This window comes from Mus pahari, chromosome 4, assembly GCF_900095145.1.
Source record: "Mus pahari chromosome 4, PAHARI_EIJ_v1.1, whole genome shotgun sequence".
NCBI classification, from domain to species: Eukaryota; Metazoa; Chordata; class Mammalia; order Rodentia; family Muridae; genus Mus; species Mus pahari.
The window spans coordinates 61586863-61605453 of NC_034593.1; the positions used below are offsets into that span (position 1 = coordinate 61586863).

At 45.0% G+C, this 18591-nt stretch overlaps 1 protein-coding gene across 3 annotated transcripts in view; it reads left to right on the forward strand.

The window, feature by feature from the left end:
• The window catches only part of Ppm1l (protein phosphatase, Mg2+/Mn2+ dependent 1L), a 243379-nt gene that overhangs the window by 169962 nt on the left and 54826 nt on the right, over positions 1 to 18591 (forward strand). Inside the window, exons 1-2 of one of the 3 annotated variants that reach the window (XM_029537972.1) lie at positions 11213 to 11248; positions 11483 to 11657. In XM_029537972.1, the coding sequence (XP_029393832.1) occupies positions 11621 to 11657 (37 nt within the window). In that variant the 5' untranslated portion in view covers positions 11213 to 11248; positions 11483 to 11620. Of the gene's footprint in view, positions 1 to 11212; positions 11249 to 11369; positions 11391 to 11482; positions 11658 to 18591 lie in introns of those variants that run through there. The other 2 variants (XM_029537973.1, XM_021196357.2) reach the window with 2 other exon arrangements.

The following is an 18591-nucleotide window of genomic DNA, read 5'->3' on the forward strand; positions in this document are numbered from 1 at the left end:
AGGACCATCAAAGAAGTGTGATATTTACTGTTGAATTCCTGATCTTTCTCTGGAGTATGTGTGTTAATTGAGGAGCAAAGAATTCATTCTTCATAAACTTGGTAGTAGGGAAATAACCTCAACTTCTTAATCTGTAAACAGTTTTTTTTAAAATAAATAAATAAATAAACCCAGAGGCTTAAATGTAGGTTTTGATCAAAATAATAAGAGAAGCTAACTCACGTCTAGACAGTGTTTGATACATTGGCTGATTATATCTTAGAATAATTAGAGACCAGAAGACTGGAAAGTGAGCTGGTATGGGTTTTGTAGATAAGACCAGCCATCTGGAGCTAGGAAGACATACTTCAGGTATATTTACATGTCCTGGCATGCTTCATGCTACCACATGAACTTGACCACATAGTAAATGTGAGGTAGCAGACTGATAAACTTATTAAAAGTTTGTTTCATGAGGAATCCCAGGATTGTCTCTCGTGATGTGTAGCTTAGTGGTCATCGCGTTACTGCTTAGATTAAAATTTGAGCTTCTGCATTAAGTATGTTCTATAATTTTCTGTCCTCCACATGCCATAACCATAACCATAACCTTCTTCATAACCATTGACATAACCATTGGCAGCCTTGGCTCTCCATAGCAACCGGTTGAGATTTCATTGTCGTGCTTCTGGTGGACAGCTGGTGCCACCTCTTCAAGGTTCCTAGTTTGTTTTCTTGAGGCAGAATTAGGAGTACAAGATGGTCTCTTGAGGGTTCTTTCCTTAAATAACCTCTCCAGGTTAGAAGTAGCAAAGAGTAAAAATGGCAAAAAGTGACAGTGTTGGCAGGCAGAGAAGAGAATTCACTCTTGCTCTCCTCCGTCCTTGTCCTGGTGGGCAAGGGCGTTCACTCTGACTTTCTTCTAAAGTGCCTGGAGCCAAGGAACACCTGTCAGAAGTTAATGATATGTTACCATAAGAAATATGGATTCCAATGGGGACCTCGGAGAATTAATGTGCGGGCTATATGCTGGCTGCTGCCAGATCGACACACACACTCGCGCACTTCCATTCAAGGGCAGGGAAACCTTGCCTACAATGAAATATTGCTCACTTGCAGGGAGCGTGGAAGCCCCAAGTGTGAGAAGTGGATGTGTGTTATTGACATGAGCCAGCCATGTGAAGGACCCCAGTGCATCTGTCCCAAGGGGAAATAAATGGCAGAGCCTCTCCAAAGAGATGGCTCAGAGGGGGACTACCAAACCTCCCCTCCTGGTCCTGATAAGCATGTCGGTAGTGTGTGCTGCAAATGTTTATCATAGCTTTCTCCTCATCCCAGCCTCCTCCCCGTATTTATGGCTTAAAGATTTCTCCCCTAGAGAGACGACTCCCCCAAAATTAGCTACCCTTGCCTCTGTGAGCAGCTAGCTGTAGACCATAAACCACCTCCATGATTAGCTGTAGGCACCAGCTCCTCCTTTGTGGTCATGAATGCAACCACCCACCTCCCTGTTCAACTGTATACAATAATCTGCTGACCTTCTGGGGTACCGCCCAGGCAGCCTCAGCTTTTCTGTGGTCTGTGTGTTTCCTTTCTTCATTCCCTGCTGCCCTAGTCAGGTCTGTCTGTCCCTGGAACGGGGCCAGATGTAGCACCCCTCCCTCTTTCCCTATTGTTTTGGCACAGAATCTGAAGGGTTTATTTCCATGTCACTCTTTGCTTTATCCTGTGGCTACCTAGCCACCCTCCCTAGTCGTCATTTTCCCAAAGCCAGCCCCTCTCAGCTCAGGATTTTCAGAATCGATTTCTCTTCTGATCTTCCTATCTTTTTTTTTTTTTTTTTAATTTTAAATGTCCAACTCGGTCGCTGAGAGTCTCATTGATCTGAGGGCCTGAGAGCGAGAGCTAACATTTGCACATGAGAACAGTGGTAAATGTACCGTCACCTGGTGCAAGATCAGCTCCTTTGCTTAAGACTCTGCGCAAGTTTCCTTTCTGTGAGTAAGGCGAAACCGCTCTGTGCAGTGGCCCATCCGTGGAAGAAAGGGTTCGTTTCATCTTAGGATTTATGGTCCATCATCAAGGGAAGCCAGGACAGGGACTAAAGCAGGAGCTCGCAGCAGCAGCAGCAGCCGCCTCAGGAGAAAGCTGCTTGCTGGCTCTCAGAGGCTAATACTTAACTAGCTTTTTATGTGATTTTATGTGATCTCATTTTTTAATATATAGGAGTTTTGTGTGCCTGTATATCTGTGCACTACATGTGTACAGTGCCCACAGAAGCCAGATGCGGTCATGGGATCCCCTGGGACTGGAATAGAGACAGTATGAGCTGCCATGTAGGTGCTTAGACTCAGACCCACGAAGTCCTCTGGAAGAGCAGCCAGTGCTCTTAACTGCAGGAGCTTCTCTTCATCCCCTTCAGTAGCTTTGATAGGCCTCCCAGGATGATCTGCCTAGGGAATAGAGCCACCCACAGTCAAGGCAATCCCTCACATACATACCAACAGCGCTGTCACATCCCACATCCGACAGTCTCCCAGATGACTGTGTCAACATAACAGCTAAGGCTAGCTAGAATTGGTATGCTAATGCTTTTTTGTTTGTTTGTCTTTTGAGACAGGGTTTCTCTGTGTAGCCCTGGCTGTCCTGGAACTCACTTTTTAAACCAGGCTGGCCTCGAACTCAGAAATCCACCTGCCTCTGCCTCCCGAGTGCTGGGATTAAAGGCGTGCGCCACCACGCCCGGTTTATGCTAATGCTTTTGATCAAGCCTTAGATCTTATGTTCATTCACAGCGTATAACAGAAGCTGCAGTATTTGAGCTTAGATATACAGCCCAAAGATAAATGAGAAGGACCGCTGTCCATTGTCAGATTCTTTTAAAACTATAGTGGTAGGCGTGTAGACTGACATGATCACTCTATGGTATGGCTAAAAGGAAAGATTTTGTTGTAGATTTGAGGAAGGGAAGGAGAGAGGGAGAGAGGGAGGAAGGGAGCAAAGAGAAGAAGTAGGCAGAACGTAGTCAACATGTACCTGGCCATGGGAGAAGCAAGTAGAGGAAGGGAGAGAAAGAGGAGTGGAGAGGAAGGAGAAGAGGAAGGGAGAAAGAAAGAAAGAAAAGGAAGAAAGAGAAAAAACATACTGAAAATAGCCGGGTTATAGCTGAGGAAAGGAATCCAGTGGCTCTGGTAGAGGAGGCTAGGAGGACAGCATACACACATACACATATACACAAATACACACACATACACACACACAGGCACACACATATACTACTCACACACACATACAGAAATGCACAGCAAGAACTTGGGGTGCTGAGGAAGGGAGCCTGGAGGCCAGTGTGAGCCTTGACATGCCAATAGGCACCACAGGTAGCCATGTGTCCCTGCACCAGTGATAAGAAAGTTCCCAAGGAATGCTGGCTTCTATCTGACTGTTAAAAAATCCTCCTATAGCTGGGGCTGAGCCCATTTCTGGACATCTGCGCTGCCTTTTAGAATCTGGGGAAGTGGAGTTTGCTTTGGACCTGACAGATGGCATGTGTTTTCATAGCTTGGATAAAAATATCTGAAGCCTGTTTGGTTTTGTTTAAGTCCACAAAGGATAAGAATAGGTGCCTACTTGATCATTGGAAATTCCAAGGGAAGAAAACACCAAGTGGTTTGAAGTCAGGTCTCACTGGAGAACATCCTGCTAATGGGGACACTGTCGGGATTCTAGTCCACGCCATTTTATTCCATACCACTTACTGTTTCTTGAAAGCAGCTTTGCCATCCTGGAAGCTGCAGTTAGAATCACTTATCTGCCATTTATTTCCCTGCAGAGCTGTAGCATTAGTCAAAGCCCTTCAGTAGCTTTGGGGATGGGAGATTTGGGGACGGGAGCTGGAAGTTATGTGGTTGGGGTTCGCTAAGATGAGATGGGTGGGGAGGTTGAAGATTTTTAGTAGTGTAGTGTGCAGCTTCAGTTGACTCCGCTCTTTCAGCATACCCATCGGCACAGCCACGTCTAATTCCCTGCTGCATCCGGTTCTGGGAAATTAAATTCACTTTCAATGTTTCTCTTTCCCAGCTACCACCATGCTTTGCTCAAGTGTTCTCACTGACTGGGTCCCAGTGAGGGGCCACTTTACCTTTTGTGACATGATCACCATGTAGACACTGCTTTCTGGTTTTGTTTTGTTTGTTTGTTTGTTTTTTCTTTTTTGAGTTTTTCGAGACAGGGTTTCTCTGTGTATCCCTGGCTGTCCTGGAACTCACTCTGTAGACCAGGCTGGCCTCGAACTCAGAAATCTGCCTGCCTCTGCCTCCCAAGTGCTGGGATTAAAGGCATGTGCCACCACCGCCTGGCTGCTTTCTGTTTTTAAAATGGTGTGTGTGTGTGTGTGTGTGTGTGTGTGTGTACCTGTGTATGTGTGTCTGTGTATGTGTGTATGAGTATATGTGTGTGCCTGTGTGTGTATTGTGTGTATGTGTGTACATGTGTGTATATGTGTGTGTGAGAATGTTTGTGTGTGTATCTGTGTGTATGTGTATATATGTGTGTGCATGTACGTGCATGTGTGTGTGTGCAAAGTTTAGTTTTAGCAGCCCCCTACTCACTGTATATCCAGGTATAAATTAATTTGTCCTCTGTTTCCCTATCTTTAAAACCCATTAAAGTTCTTGTGTAGGTGAAATAATAACATTTAAAATATTCAGGATAGTGCCGGCACGGAGAAATAGTCTTATAAGATCTGGAAATTGCAGAAAAGTAACTATGTTTTTAAATCATCTGAACACTTACTACTAAGATAACTGATGATAATACATTACCATAGCTCAACTGATTGCCCCTCACACGTGGAATAAATAAACTGTTCTTCAATTTCCACTTACTGTGAACATTTTCTCATTTTAATGACTGTGTTATATCTTAAGGAACCAGTAGTGGGCACAAGACACCCAAGACGAGGCTCTCAGCACAAAGGAGATTTATTTCCCCAGAGGGACAGAGGGCAGGGATAAGGAACAAACCTAGGAGGTAGAGGAAGGGGAGAAGAAAGGGACAAGGGAGAGGGGAGGGACATTTGCCCTAAGGAACAAAGGACTGTGTCTGGATAGAGAGGGGACAGGTGGTTTCCAGCACCCACACAGCAGCTCGCAGCCACCTCTAATCCGTGTTCCAGGGCATCCGGTGCCCTCCTGGCTGCACCCATGTTATGATCTCACAGACAAGCAGGCATGCGTAGGGAGGGAATGAACAAATGCAGTTCTGGGTCACTGTGTTCCTTCGCATGAGCCACCCATGTCAAGGAGCAAGGCCTCCAAGGCATGTGACACTGGCAAAGCCTTCCTTCTCTGGGAAAAGCAAGCCCTTCCCCTGGCCCTGGCCTGAGGAGGAGGGATTTACTACCGCGTGTGAAAATTACCAAACGCAGCTACCTCCTGGCTGTTTGAGCCCCAGACTGCTCATCCACAGACATCGCCTACTGAGACTAGCTAATTCCTCCTCCTTGGTGGCTGTACACAATAAGTTTGAGGTTCCTGGTTGTTGTCATAGGTATGGCTCCATCAAAACGGGCACATTCCACACAACTCTAGCTTTTCTGTGTACATGTGCCTGTCCTTGTGGCCCCCTATTCAGGTTTCTATGACCGAGCCATGCTGGGGGTGGCAGATGTGACGCAGTGTGCTTGCACACACATGCATTTGCATGCATGGATGTGCATGTGCGTGTACACACTTACATGCATAAAAAGTATCTTTTCAAGGTAAATTTATGCTTATCTTATTTAACTTCTCTTATGTTTAAGTAATTTTAGAGTAACATTAATTTTTTTTAAATTACTGAGCAAAGCATTGGTCTCATCATGGCATTTTCCAAACAAGAATTGTTTTTCCTCCTCCGCTGCCACCTCCTCTCCTCTTCCTTCTCCCCAACCCTCCTTCCTATTCCAGCTCATGCCATTCCACCCCCTAGTATTCTCTTTTCTGCTTTCACACATGTGATGAACAATTGAACTTTGATAAACACGTTCTCACACAAGGCTACACAGTCATCTTTGAATGTTACTTTTTTTTATTATTATTATTCCTAGAAAAAACAACTCCCAGGTGTGAATAACTTTCAGATTTTCGTTGTGTTTGTGCAGTGTCTGTCCATAAGCATGGTCTGGTTTATCCTTCAGCCACCAGTGTGGAAGGCTGCCCTCCCATCCTTCTGGTTTAGTGCATGTGCAGTGACCTCCATTCCTCTCTGGCCTCTCTGGCCTCACACTCGCCGACTTCTGGATCCCTTTTCTCATCCTCCAGTAAATGCTTCTTACCTCCCCGTCTGGCTTGGCAAATCCCAGCACACTAGTTTCTGAGTATTCTTCCCACATTTCCTTCCCCATCTTAATAGCTCTCCCGAGAGGCTACTCAGCACCTACCACGGCTCACATACTAAATAGGCATGTTGATTTATCTCAGGTTCCCTGACTTCCTATATCGCTTTATAAGTGTTTGCTCTTTCTTCCAATACTTCACGTGCAGTTTGCACACACACTGACTTTGCAGGTTCCTCTGTGGAAGAGTTTGATGTTTCTCCAGCGCCATCAAGTGCAATCGTGTCTCCCTCATCCGACAGCTAAGGCATTAGAGCTGCCTGACTGGCAGGTCTCCTTTTAAAGATGAGTTCCTCTCACCATAAAACACACTTTACACCTCCACATTTTTAATCTGCATCAATTATTTCTTAAAGAAGACACCAGTGTAATAGTGTGTGGGTTTTAGCCCAGTGAATGGGATCAGTGCTCGCCAAGGTTTAGGTCCTTCGTCATTCCGTGCCCTTCCTGTCACTGTCTTTCCACTCACTGGGTTCCTGGTATACCTGCATATCCTTCTCTTGGGTGGTACACGGAGGAAGCAGGCCTTTCCTGGGTTGCCCTAAGGAGTCAGCGCCTTTCACTCCGGTTCTTTTAGAAGCCACCGTCTGCTTAGATCCTGTCAGAGGGAATCTGACTTTTCTTCTACTTCCTGCACTGCAGCTTCCCCACCGCCGCCCAGACTAAGTCTGACAACCTACTCAAGCCCAAACCTGAAGGCCTAGGAAGCTCTCCAGAGACAGCCATAGCTGGGTCAGTCAGTCCTGGGGCACCTTCTGACTCCAGAAAGGGCCCCTAGCAGATCCAAGCTGAGGGCCGAAAAGCGAAATGAGACAGTAGAGAGCAAATGGGGATGGAGAGGAAGGCATGAAGGAAAGTATCATAAACAGGTTTGTGAAGCACTTCATCTGCTGCTGGGATGGCATGGGACTGGATGTGAACTGTTACTCTTCAAAACAAAGGTATCCGTGACAACTGAAGACTCGGTGTGTCCCAGTTCCCAGGGGAAGAGCAGACTCCGTCCTAATCAGTATCCAGATCTGTAAGCAGGAAGTCTGGAGGCAGTGGGTCATCACCGTCCGAGAGTGCTCCCCCAAAGCTATCTCAGAGTCCCCAGGGCATGCATACTGTCAAGATATTAAGCTTCTGTCCTACAAATTCTGAAGCAGATGCTGTCAGGACATGGCAGAGTGTAGGATCCAACACATTCCCACCATGCTAAGTGGCTAAGCTCTGGACAAGTCGTTGACAGGAAGAGCCTCACCAAACCCATGGCTGTCTACTTCTCCTTGGTGTTTTTATGGAGGAAGAATGACCGAGACATGGGTCGCTTGGGAAAGTAATATATAAATGAGAGAAGCTATTTTATTGTCTCTGAAATGGTTAAAGTTGTTAGAGTGGGCAAGTTAGGGTCTAGACCTCCAAGAACGTCTGTCATTGATTAAAGGCTAGGTAAGTGGGGCCAGAGAGATGGCTCAGGGTTAAGGGTACTCAGTGCTCTCATAGGCTCAGTTCTCAGCACCCACATGGTGATTCACAGTCATCCATAGCTCCAGTTCCGGGGCATCTACTGCTTTCTTGTGACCTCGTTGGGCACTAAGTATGCATGGCGCACATACATACCTGCAGGCAGAATGCCTATCCACATAAAATAAATCTAAAATGAAAATAAAAAGTACGTAATTCCAAATGTTAATTTTTTGAATTCAATTTTAGAATGCCAGTAAAAATTTTAAATTTAAACTATTCTTTGAATTTTTCTCTTATTTCCGAGATCATTCCAGTCTCACTTAAAAATATGCTTTGAACATAAGCTCCTGCTTGAACATAAGGGTTAGCTGCCATTTGGATCCATTTAAAGTCTCACTCTGTGTAAAGGGGGTTCTTGAAATATCATAACAGAATCTAATATTTGCCAAGAGTTGTCTCCTTCTGTTTCCCTTATGATTCTTCAGCAAGAGCTCTGTGTACGAAGTTACAGAATTGAAATGCCAAAGTGTAGCTCTGATACCGTAGACACAGAAACTCTTGAGACCTACAGTATAATTGTAATTAGGAAAGTAAATTTCACTTTAAACACCATCCGGAGGCACAACTGGGAAGAAATAATGTGTTGTGTTTTCAGTTACAAAGAATAGATCAATATTTTAAAATGTGATAAATTATAGAGCCCTTCCCTGTGTCTCATAAATATTCCAACAAGCACATTGTTAAAGACAGATGTTGCTCTGACTCGCAGGGTAGTGTGTTTAAATATAGTTATTCTGCAGTGTCAGCACGTTGCTGTGTAATGTCAGGAGAAACTTGTTATTAAACTCTAGAATTCAATGTGTTATGCTAATGTGCTGCTGAGTCCATTTACATTTTATGGAATAATTTTATTTGTTTTGCACTTGCTGGCTGCCAGAGAAAGTGAGCTCTAGTTGGTGATATTTTGAAGCTGTAACATCAGCATCCGATTTGGGGAATTCAACTCGTAAATCTCAGAAGTCAATGTTAGATGCTATCGTTAGCCACTCTGTGGGCCCACCACTCCCCAGTATACCTTCTGGAAAGCCAGTTGTCCTCATCCAAGGTAAGTTGTGGCAACATATTATGAAGGAAGCTATGAAGGCTACGTTTTAAATGACAATAGTCATGAAAATGGAGACACTCCTGAATAAGGACAGCAAGAACATCTTTTATAGTTGGGGTGTATCCTTTCCTGTGTCCTTCTACTCAGTATGTGTGTGCACTTGTGTATGCTTTACACAGGAGGGATGGACTGTGTCTGGTGTTTAACAGCTTTGCTTGTAACCTCATCAGCACTTCGTGATTTCTTCCTTGCCTACATAGCACCTGCTATATGATTTCCAAAGAATATAGATTCTCTTATTCTGTGAAGAAACACCCTGGCCTTCTTCTGATTCACAGCAAACACACACACACACACACGCACACACACGCACACACACATACACACACACACACACACACACACACACACGGGGTCTCATTTTAAAGTACACATATTTTGTTTCTGTTTTCAGTTAACGGAAAGTATACGCACTATGGGATAGTTAAATTTAAGTGAAACTGCATTAGCACCTGGGTCTGATGGCACACGCCTCTGATCCCAGAGCTTATAAGGCAGAGGCAGAGATCTCGTGAATTTAAGGATATCCTTGTCTGCACAGCAAGGGCCAGGCCAGCCAGTAATGCCTGGGAAGACCCTGTCTCAAAACAAATGAACCAAGACCACCTCCCATGGTTATCCTTTTAGTGATGACATCATCACACACAGCATCCGTGCTCTGCAGTTTTCAGAATACAATGCATCATTATAACTGTGGTCACCATTCTTTATTAGATCTATTGATATCCTTCCAATCTAGTAGGAAAATGATCTTTAAAAACAGTGTCTCCCACTCACTCCCTGACTACCCAGCTTCTGGTAAGCATATGCTCTAGTTCTAGGAAATCTACTTCTTTTTTTTTTTTTTTAAGATTTATTTATTTATTTTATGTACATGAGTGAGCTAGAAATCTACTTCTTAATGTTATATATTTGAGATTGTGTTTCATATGAATTTTAGGATCTTTTTCTATTGCTGTGAAAAATGTCTTTGGGACTTTGGGTAGGGCTTGCATTGAACCTATGGATCACTGAGGGTAGAGATTGTATTGAATCTATGGATCACTGTAGGTAGGGCTTGTATTGAGTCTAAGGATCTTGTTGGGTTGGGATTGTATTGAACCTATGGATCACATTGTGTAGGGATTGCATGTTGGGTGATAACAATCTTCTAATCCATGAACATGAGGGATTTTCATTTATTTGTAGCCCATACCTTAAAATACTCACGATTAATAGTTGTATGAGACTATGTAGATGGGTCTTTCCTTTATTCTGGCCCCAAACCAAATTGATCCTCATTAGCAGTGTTCTTGAAATTCTTTAGTGGCTACAGATATAATTTTTTGGAGTATCTTTTTTTGTTTGTTTTTTATTCAGTTTTATGTACCCCAAACTGGCCTTGAATTCACTGTTGCAGCCAGATGTGAACTGCCAAGCATATCCTACTTTTGAACTGTTCACCCTCATTTATTAGATTGTTACCTTTAGACAGTATGTGGATGAAACAGGAGTGAAGTGCAAGATATCAGACCTGCCACTCTCTAGAGATACAGTTTAGGAGTGACAGAATTCCTCTGATTCATACATATCACTGTGCCATTCAATGTCCCCCATGCCGTATGGTTTAACTGTCATACTGAGTCTCACCTGGGAGGGAGAAGAGTATTCAACCACCCAGCCTACCAGAGGGACCCATCAGAATCTTCAGGAAAGCCTTCTTCAAAATATGTCGGCCCTCCAGTCCCCGGGTGGAGTGTGCCTAACTGGCTGGGAGTCTCTGCATGGAATTTCAGATGTTACTAGTTGGAAATATGTCATACGCGGGGTGTAGAAGCAGACTCCAAGCAAACAGACAAAAGGAACAAATGGATATAGTAATGATAATAATAACAATAATAACAATAGAATCAATAATATAAAGTTCCTTCCTTTCTTTCTTTCCTCTATTATTTCTTGTGGGAATTGAACCTAGGACCTAGAAAGCAACTGCTCTGCCGTTGCCAGCCTAGGTTCCTCTTTCTATGTGTCCCAGAGCTTCAGTATTGGAGCTAGCATAAACTTCTTTCCACCCACTTCACAGGACTTCTTTTGGACATTGGTGGGTGGAGACTAGCAAAGCTCAGTAGTGAGGTGTGGACCACATAGGATGGAAGTGTCTTCTGTGGGTGGAGACCAGCAATGTACAGTGGACATGTGGGCTTCAGAGGACGGGAATGTCTTTTGCAGATGTGTCCAGACAAATTATCATGATGCAGCCTCTCTGAACTCGTTGGAATTGAAAGCCTGGGTACTTACTCTGAGTATGCGCAATCCGTCATCTTCCATGCCTTTAAACTAGATGGAAGGCTGCTGGGGTTCTGGGGTTCTGACAGTTTGAAGATCCATCTTACTGCATGCATTGGAATCTAAAAGTCACAATGACAAGGACAGGTGTGCCTGGAGGTTGGATCCACAGTGCTCTGAGAACTCTACAGCCTCCGGGGTAAATGAGAAGCCTAGGATGAGTACTAATGGGGTTCTCTGTTTATCTACAGACTGCAGCAGAATATGTAAAATCTCGACTCCCAGAGGCTCTTAAGCACCACCTTCAGGATTACGAGAAGGACAAGGAAAACAGTGTTCTGACCTACCAGACCATCCTCGAGCAGCAGATCTTGTCAATTGACCGGGAGATGCTGGAAAAGTTGACAGTCTCCTATGATGAAGCAGGTATGTTACTGATACACTCCCACTCTCCCCAGCAGAACTCCCAGTCCTGGGTTAAACCTGGGCTTTTCTGAAGTAGCTGATTAAGGACAAATGGGACTCTATCAGTGGTTGGTGAGTTTCTTCTCTGCAGTTTTAGTGTCAGAACTGTTCCTGGCGATGACCCTTCCGAATCAAATCCCTTTAAGCTTTTGCTCATTTTAAATGGAGTGTTTCTGGCTATTGATCAGCTGCGCTGCTATTGATCTAACCTTCAAAAGGCACTTTGATTTTGAATACTAGATGAAAATCTTTACCTCCAGTAATCTCACAGCTATATTTGATTTGGGTAATTTTTTTTTTTAATATCAGAGTTTGTATTTTCTCAAGTGATACTTGCTTAACTCCTTGAGGTTTTCACTGGATTCGGGCTTTCTTTTCTTCAACAACTCAAATGGCACCTGTTCTCTAACACCACCGCAGACATTTGGTTGACTTTGTACCGTTTATCTGGTCCAAACAATACTTCTCAGGGAAGCCATACTCAGACTTCCTTCATATGTCATTATTATCTGTTGTATAGCCCATGAGCTCTAGCCAGTTTTATTGAAACTGAGTGCAGTATTATATAGACTCATTGAAACCTTTAGTAAGATGAAATGTAAGGCTGGGGTGTGGCTCAGTTGCCTAATGTCCTGGTTTGTTTTCTACTGACCAGAAACAGCTTGAGAAGGCAAGGGTGTATTTCATCTGACACTCCCAGGTAACAGCCCATCACTGAAGGTTGTCTAGGCAGAGACGTCGAAGGATGCTGCTTACTGGCTTGAACACCATGGCTTGCCTAGCCTGCTGTGGGTTTAATCCCCAGCACCACATAAAACTCAGAGCCTTGTCCATCAGACCGGCCTGTAGCATGTTCAGATATGTACATGTGCTTGGCCTTGAACTTTAGAGACAAATCCTTCCATGCAGAATTAATCAGCAAGCAGTAGAAATAAAGATAGGCTTGAGGGGTCTAGGGTTCAGGTTCCCAGGCATTAATCGTGTGAACATTCCTCTTTTCTTTTCATATAATTGAGCTAATATTCCATTGGGTTGTTTTAATAATAAAGTATGTGTATTTGGTAACGGGGTCCTTAGAAAGCATAATGACGCAAATGCTTAAGGGTACATTTGGATTTTTCCAACTCTACAGACAATGTTAGGAGTTCTTAGGTCCTTTTTATGAGGTAGGCAGGCAGGTAGGGCTTGAGAGACAGAAAAATTTTCAGACTCTTTGGAAACCTTGAGAAACTAAGCAACATCAATGTCAGTCACAGCATGAACTTGGCTTGGCTTTGGTCGTCATTGCTGTCTGTCTGAACGGGGTGGCAGGTCGGGTGGCGACTGGATGGATACACATGGATGAATAAATGATACTGTGTTGTAAAACCAGAAAGTCACTACTTCCTCCTCTAGAGCTGATGCACTACTGAGTATAACCAAAGTAAGACGGGAGAAATATGAAAAGATATTGCTGCACAGTAGTAAGCTATTACGTTGTAATGTGAACCATCCAGAATAGATGCTAAAGGTATCTAAGACGGTGAGATCACCATCCCACGCTGAGATCCTCAGTACCCCACACCGAGAGCCTAGCCACCCTACACTGAGACCCTCAGCCCCCCACAACGAGACCCTCAGCACCCCACACCAAGAGCCTCAGTATCCCATACCGAGATCCTCAGCAACCCACACCGAGACCCTCAGCGCCCCACACCGAGAGCCTAGTCACCCCACACTGAGACCCTCAGCCCCCCACAACGAGACCCTCAGCACCTGACACCAAGAGCCTTAGTATCCCACACCGAGACCCTCAGCACCCCACACTGAGACCCTCAGCACCCCATACAGAGAGTCTCAGCGCCCCACACCAAGACCCTCATTGCCCCACACCGAGACCGTCAGCGCCCCACAGTGAGACCCTCAGCGCTCCACACCGAGAGCCTCAGCACCCCACACCGAGACCGTCAGCACTCCACACTGAGAGCCTCAGCACCCTACACGGAGAGCCTCAGCACCCCACACTGAGACCCTCAGCACCCCACACCGAGACCCTCAGCACTCCACACGGAGAGCCTCAGCACCCCATCCCGAGACCCTCAGCACCCCACACCGAGACCCTCAGCGCCCCACACCGAGAGCCTCAGCACTCCACACGGAGACCCTCAGCGCCTCACACCGAGACCCTCATTGCCCCACACCAAGACCGTCAGCGCCCCACACAGAGAGCCTCATTGGCCTCAGTGCCTGGCCTCTCCCCCTGCTGTCTGAGCTTTCGCTTTCTCGCATCATAAATTCTGCTATCCCGGAGTTAGGAAGGGGTGGGTTATTGGTTAGGGACACCCTGGTCTCTGGAGAGGTCATTGCTCATCCACTGCAGAGCAAGCCCAAGTGACTTAGTGGCAGTGATCACCGTCTATGGCTTCCAAATGTCTAAAATATAATTAATAGGGGGAAATCCTTCATCGTTGTCTACAGCATCGGCTCAGAACCTTTCCTTCTCCCCTGCCCCTGCCTTGAAAAAAAAATCAAAGACAAAAAACTGCTTTTCCTCTCATCTCCTTTAAATACAACAAAATTAAAACCTTGTTTACTTATCCAATATCCAGCAACTTGAAATAAAGCCAAAAAATAAAAAAGAAAGAAAGAAAGAAAGAAAGAAAGAAAGAAGGGAGAACTCTGTGTGCAAATCCATACTCCACAAGTGTAGACAAAGGGGTCAGAAGCCCAAGGGTATCTTCAGCAACATAGTGAATTTAACCCTAGCCTGGGCTATAAGATACCTTGTTTCATAAATGGGATAAAAAGAAACGCATCCGCATCCTTACCTTGTCACAGAACTTCTCTAACACAGCAGCAGCTGTCCCGCCTCACCTGGAACCTACCTGCCTTTAGTGATGTAGCTCTAGTCATCTCTTATCCTATTGGACAACGGCGGGTCCAAGATGAAGGTATCAGGTCAGGAACAGTTTCACTGTAAAATAGCTCTGCATTGCCTGTAGCTGTGTATGCCAGAAGGGATAGTCAATCTTTCTGAAGCCCCTATGATGAGGATACTAGCTCCACTCAAGAAGCCCTGCCCTCCTGGCCTGCTCACCTTACAAGTGACATCGCTGTGGGGACAGTTATTCAGACTCCCATGGCCGTCACAGGAGAGCAGCCCTTTCCCAAGAGGCAAGCTTTAGCCTCACGCTTGCTGAGGCTTCTGCTGTGGTTGTCTAAGGTGTGGCTGCGGGTCTGCCATAGGGCAGCATATCATGACAGCAAAAGCTCATAGCAGAGTGAAGTTGCTCACATTCATGGTGCCCAGGAAGCAAAGGGAGACAAGATGGGTCCTCAGGCAAGGCATCGCCCCAAGGACTGGCCCTCTCCGTTTCCCTGGCCTCAGACAAAGCCATGAATCCACTGATGGTTCAATACATTGATTGGGTCAGAGCCACTATGGTCCAGTTATAATCATCAAATACATTGCCTAAGGACCAAGCTTTCCACACAAAAGACTTTGTAGGGAGGGGCGACTTCATATCCAGGTCATCACAAGATACAACATAGTGATGAAGATAAGAAAAACAACAACATGTGACTATAGTACTGGTTTAGGATTGTTATTTGAGAAAAAAGGTGGCCTTAGAAACAAAAGATACAGATTCAGCCGGGCAGTGGTGGTGATGCCTTTAATCCCAGCACTTGGGAGGGAGAGGCAGGCGGATTTCTGAGTTCGAGGCCAGCCTGGTCTACAGAGTAAGTTCCAGAACAGCCAGGACTACACAGAGAAACCCTGTCTCAAAAAAAAAAAAAAAAAAAAAAACAGATTCTGTTCCTAACTCTGCTGCCAAGCAGATATATGACTTCAAGTAACTAAACCTTCATAAAGGCCACTTGCCTATAGATTGATGGCATGACTATAGTCTCATGGACACCTTCTAGGTCTGAAATGATTTCTGTGGTCTCCTTAGACTGCAGAGATTGGGTAGCTGTATGTTCTGAGGCTGCGTGTGACGCGAGCTTTCTGTTTGCCCTCTTGCCTCTCCCTGCCACTGTCATTTGTGCTGAATAACTGAGTAAAAGGTGACATTCCCTCAGTCTCTTCAGTGTTTGCCCATGAATATGCAGATGATTGGTGATGGACAGGAAGTGACTCGGCCTGCGTGTAGTACTGACTGGGGGTGTGGACCGGTAAAGGCAGAAGGATCAGAAGCCCAGCCTGGACTACTAGAGACTGTCTTAAAACAGCAAATCAAATACAGCCAGCCACTAGGTGTTTGAAAGAAAATGTCGTTGGTGGGCACTCGCTAAGGTGGCTTAGACCCTTTCTTTGTCAATGCTAAGCAAAATCCAGACTGGGAAGTGAGGTGTGGTTTATATTTCCTCTAATGCCGTGTTTATTTAAGCCAGAGCACATGTTCACGCATATTAACATATCCGAGGTAGCGTAGAGAGATTTCCAAGGAAGCAATGACATGATCTATGAAAACAATTGAAACAACATTTCGGATGATCCGAGAAAGCGGTCGGTCTTCTGCCGCTCCTTACCACAGCAGTCAGGGCAGAGAACCTTTCTGCATATTGTTTATTTCCATGCTTTATGTATTTATGTTGATTGCTTTATTGTGATTTATGTTTATTTACTATGATTTATTGTCTGTGTCCCTGTAAGTGACCTTACATTCTGTTTTCAATTGTCCTGTGTGCTTGTGCATGAACAAATAACCTATGGTTCTTTGCTAAAGATACATTAGTATGGCTTTGTGTGGGAGGGATTGTGGGGAGAGCAGACCCATTGTTACTTGAGAGTGCCTGAACCTGTGGCCGACTCAAGAGCCCTAAGCCTTGGCGCCAAAGTCTGGAAACAGGAGCAGAGATGAATTCTTATCCTTCATGCCTGCAGGACGCCATCTTGCCCCACGTTACCTTGAGACAACTTCCTGGAGTGCTGCTTAGATCTGCATTTCTGAGCTCTGTTCTCAGACCGGCAAGGGTCATTATTTCTATTCTTGTTGGCTCACTAGCTCCACAGCTTCATGGTGAGCACAGGGTTCAGCCTCTGGAGCTAAGGGAGTCACGTGGTGCAGGCCAGGAAAGGCAAGAGTTGAGCAGGCTGTGTATTGTGTTAACCTGAGCCCTCTGGTACACGGGGGACCTGCAGATCCATTTACCTGTTCCAGGCAGTCACTCTGCCTCCGCCTAGGAGGTGAAGACAAAGCAGCCACAATGTTTCAGCGATTCCGGATGGAGCTGAGAGCTGACCTGAAGTGAAATTACTGGAAAGCCTCACCAAACGCTGGTGTGATTTTTAGAGAAATGGTTTTTAAAAGGGGAGGAGAAATATGCTGTTAGCAGCTTAGAAAGTCGCTGAAGGGTCCCCCCTGTTGAGACCACTTTACTCCCTTTGAAATGGATGATACCCGAGAGTCCCTTCCCGGATTTAATTGAGCCATTAGTGTCAGAATTATCAGTTGTCCAAAATGGAAAGCCATTTACTGTCACGGGAAGGAACCAACTGCACTTCCAGAAACCAGACTCAGAAGGAGAGGGAATTATTTAGGGCCTTCCAGGTTTTCTCTCAGAGCATTTTAGAAAGTGCAGTAGCATCCCTTCCCGGGAAGTTTTTCCCTCTGACAGACTGAGTTTCTCCATGTGTTTCTCAAACAGCTCCTAAGGGAGGCGGAAACCATAAGGCTTCCTTACTTTCATCTCCCATCAATCTGTCTCTGAGTTTAAAAGCTTTCTTCTCCTCAACTTGCTGACAGGAACTAGGGGACCTGGAAGGAAAAGAAAAACGGGGACCCATAAGGATGTTCATTCCTGACTGTGCATGTGTTACCAGCTTCTGATTGCCTGTCAGTGATGTAAAATCTGATTTATTTTCCTTTTTATAATACACTTGGGTGCTTTTTTCAGTCAGGCTTGTTGTACTACTAGGAATATCCAGAGGACCATGTGGCCCTTCATTCAGGATATAGAGTATTTGCCTCTGTGTGTATGTGTATGTGTGTGTGTGTCTGTCTGTCTGTCTGTCTGTGTGTGCACACACATGTGTATGTGCATGCATGTATGAGTGTGTATTTGTGTATATGTATGTGAGTGTATATGTGTGTGCACTCAGGGTATAGAGTATTTGCCTAAATGTGTGTGAGTATGTGTGTGAGTGAGTGTGCATGTGTGTGAGTTTGTGTGTGAGTGTGCAAGTGCCCTCACATGTACTATTTTCTACACATGTGGCAGTAGGTCGCCCCAGAGCACCAGCTGGCAAAAACAGATAACTAAGTGAGTAGAACTCTGGAGGCCAGTCGATGGGCAGAAGAAGATGAAATTAAATTAATCAGAAAATCATGAGAACCCATAAGTCTTTTGAACTGGTCAGCCTGAACCTTGGTGTCGGCTGCACGTTACAGCGGGCTTTGAGCCCTACTTGCTTCCTCTTCGCTTCTGTGATTTCCTCGCACATACACTCTTGCCCCCGGCCGAGCCACCACCTCCCACACTAAGCACTGCTCTCTGTCTAATTTTAATGAGTTTGATTAGATTGCATTAATATGTGAGCAGCATTGCCTCTTCGTTTATGAAATTCCCAAAGTAGGAAAAAAAATGTAATTTCAATTGAATCTTGTTAAGAAAAAGTGGTCTGATTAGGGAGTTATTAAAAGAATAAAATCAATTCATATTTCTCAATTACCTTGTGGTCTTTAAAATAGAAGGCTTCATATCCACTCTGAAAATATGTGAGTGCAGATTTCATGGAAGGCAAAACAAAAATCTAAAATTTAAACAGATTCTGCTGAGTCTACCGGAAGCCACAAGTTAACACTGAAATTTTGAATGTCAGGATGAGCCGGTCACCTCCAGTGATTGGGACACTGAGTCTGTCACCTCCAGTGATTGGGACACTGAGTCTGTCACCTCCAGTGATTGGGAC